Source organism: Condylura cristata, unplaced genomic scaffold (genome assembly GCF_000260355.1).
Source record: "Condylura cristata isolate star-nosed mole 26May11 unplaced genomic scaffold, ConCri1.0 scaffold00002, whole genome shotgun sequence".
Lineage (NCBI taxonomy): Eukaryota > Metazoa > Chordata > Mammalia > Eulipotyphla > Talpidae > Condylura > Condylura cristata.
Window position 1 is genome coordinate 546,207 of NW_004567103.1, and position 1,370 is coordinate 547,576.

A 1,370-nucleotide genomic window follows, 5' to 3' on the forward strand; every position below is an offset into this window, starting at 1 on the left:
TGGCCCCTGGCCGTCCGCACGGGGCGAGGGCGAGGGTGAGGCCCGCGCTCAGCCGCCCTCTCTCCCTGCAGGGCTCCAGAGGATTCCCAGGCGAGAAGGTGCGTGAGACCTTGTGCCCGCGGCCCGCGCCCTGCCCGCCCTCCGCTGCCAGCGGCGCCCGACCTCACCGTGTGTCTTATCCCCGCGCAGGGCGAGCTGGGAGAGATCGGCCTGGACGGGCTCAACGGCGAGGACGTAAGGACGCCCCCGCCCCGCCCCGCCCGCCGCGGCGCTGGCCGCCAGTGACCTCTCTCGTTGTCTTTGGCAGGGGGACAAAGGCCTGCCGGGGTCCTCCGGAGAGAAAGGGAGCCCCGGGCGCAGGGTGAGTCCCCAGCATCGGCGGCGGCCGTGTTGGGGCCGCCTAGGACGGCCCCGCGCCTGCCCCGCCCCGGTGCCCTCTTGGAGGGTGCCCAGGCCAGCACCCCGTGGGTTTCGATCAGGCAAATCTCTGTGTGGCACTGTGGGCCCAGAGGGCCCCCGGAAACTCCTGGGGCCCCGCGACAAGGCAGAACCAGCTGCAGGCGACTGCCTCGTGCAGACCTGTGAGCGCCCCAGCCGGCAGCGAGGGGTGAGCTCGGGCGGGCGGGGCCGGTGCCAGGTCTGCCGCGTTCTCATTTAGGGTGACAAGGGCCTGAAAGGAGACAAAGGAGAAAGAGGGGACCTCGGGATCAGAGGGGACCCGGTAAGGAGGCCCTGCGGGGCCTGTGCGGGGCCGCGGGGGGCGGGGGGGCGGCCTCAGCCAGGAAGCTCAGGCCCGGGGGCCCTGGGGGGCCTCGGTTCGCCCCCGGGAGAGCGGGGAGCGCAGGCGCCCTGGCGGCAGGGCCCCCTGCAGCACCAGCCTGTCCACCTTGTCGCCCGCTGAGTGGCCAGGCCGAGCCGCAGCGGACGCCCTCCTGGGGCGGGTGGGGCGCGCCCCGGCGGCCCGAGTGAGCTGCACGCGCCCTCACCCCGTGTGTTCACAGGGAGACTCGGGACGGGACAGCCAGCAGCCCGGACCCAGAGGAGAAGTTGGGGACATCGGCCCCCTGGTACAGTGCTCCCCACCCCGCGGCCTGCCCTGTGGTGACTAACGTGCCCTGCCGGCCGGGGGGCACCGGGCTCCTCCCACGGGCGCCTGGTCCCGGCCTCCTGGGCCCCGCCCACAGCGTCGTGGCCTCCAGACAGCCCCCCTCCGCTGCAGGGGGCTGAGGTCAGCTTGCTCCCCTCCGCAGGGCCTTCCCGGGCGAGACGGAGCGGCGGGGAGACCCGGTGAACTCGGCAAGGACGTGAGTGCCGGGCCGGGGCCTGCCGTGACCTGCCACGACTTTCCAGGCGGCGGGCCAAGGTGATCC

The 1,370-nt window shown here is 74.2% G+C and overlaps 1 protein-coding gene across 1 annotated transcript in view; it reads left to right on the plus strand.

Moving 5' to 3' along the window:
• Positions 1 to 1,370, plus strand: part of COL6A3 (collagen, type VI, alpha 3) — an 83,985-nt gene that overhangs the window by 42,036 nt on the left and 40,579 nt on the right. The window contains exons 11-16 of the mRNA XM_012725152.1: positions 29 to 98; positions 190 to 234; positions 308 to 361; positions 659 to 721; positions 1,002 to 1,067; positions 1,251 to 1,304. Coding sequence (XP_012580606.1) covers positions 29 to 98; positions 190 to 234; positions 308 to 361; positions 659 to 721; positions 1,002 to 1,067; positions 1,251 to 1,304 — 352 coding nt within the window. The remainder of the gene's footprint in view (positions 1 to 28; positions 99 to 189; positions 235 to 307; positions 362 to 658; positions 722 to 1,001; positions 1,068 to 1,250; positions 1,305 to 1,370) is intronic.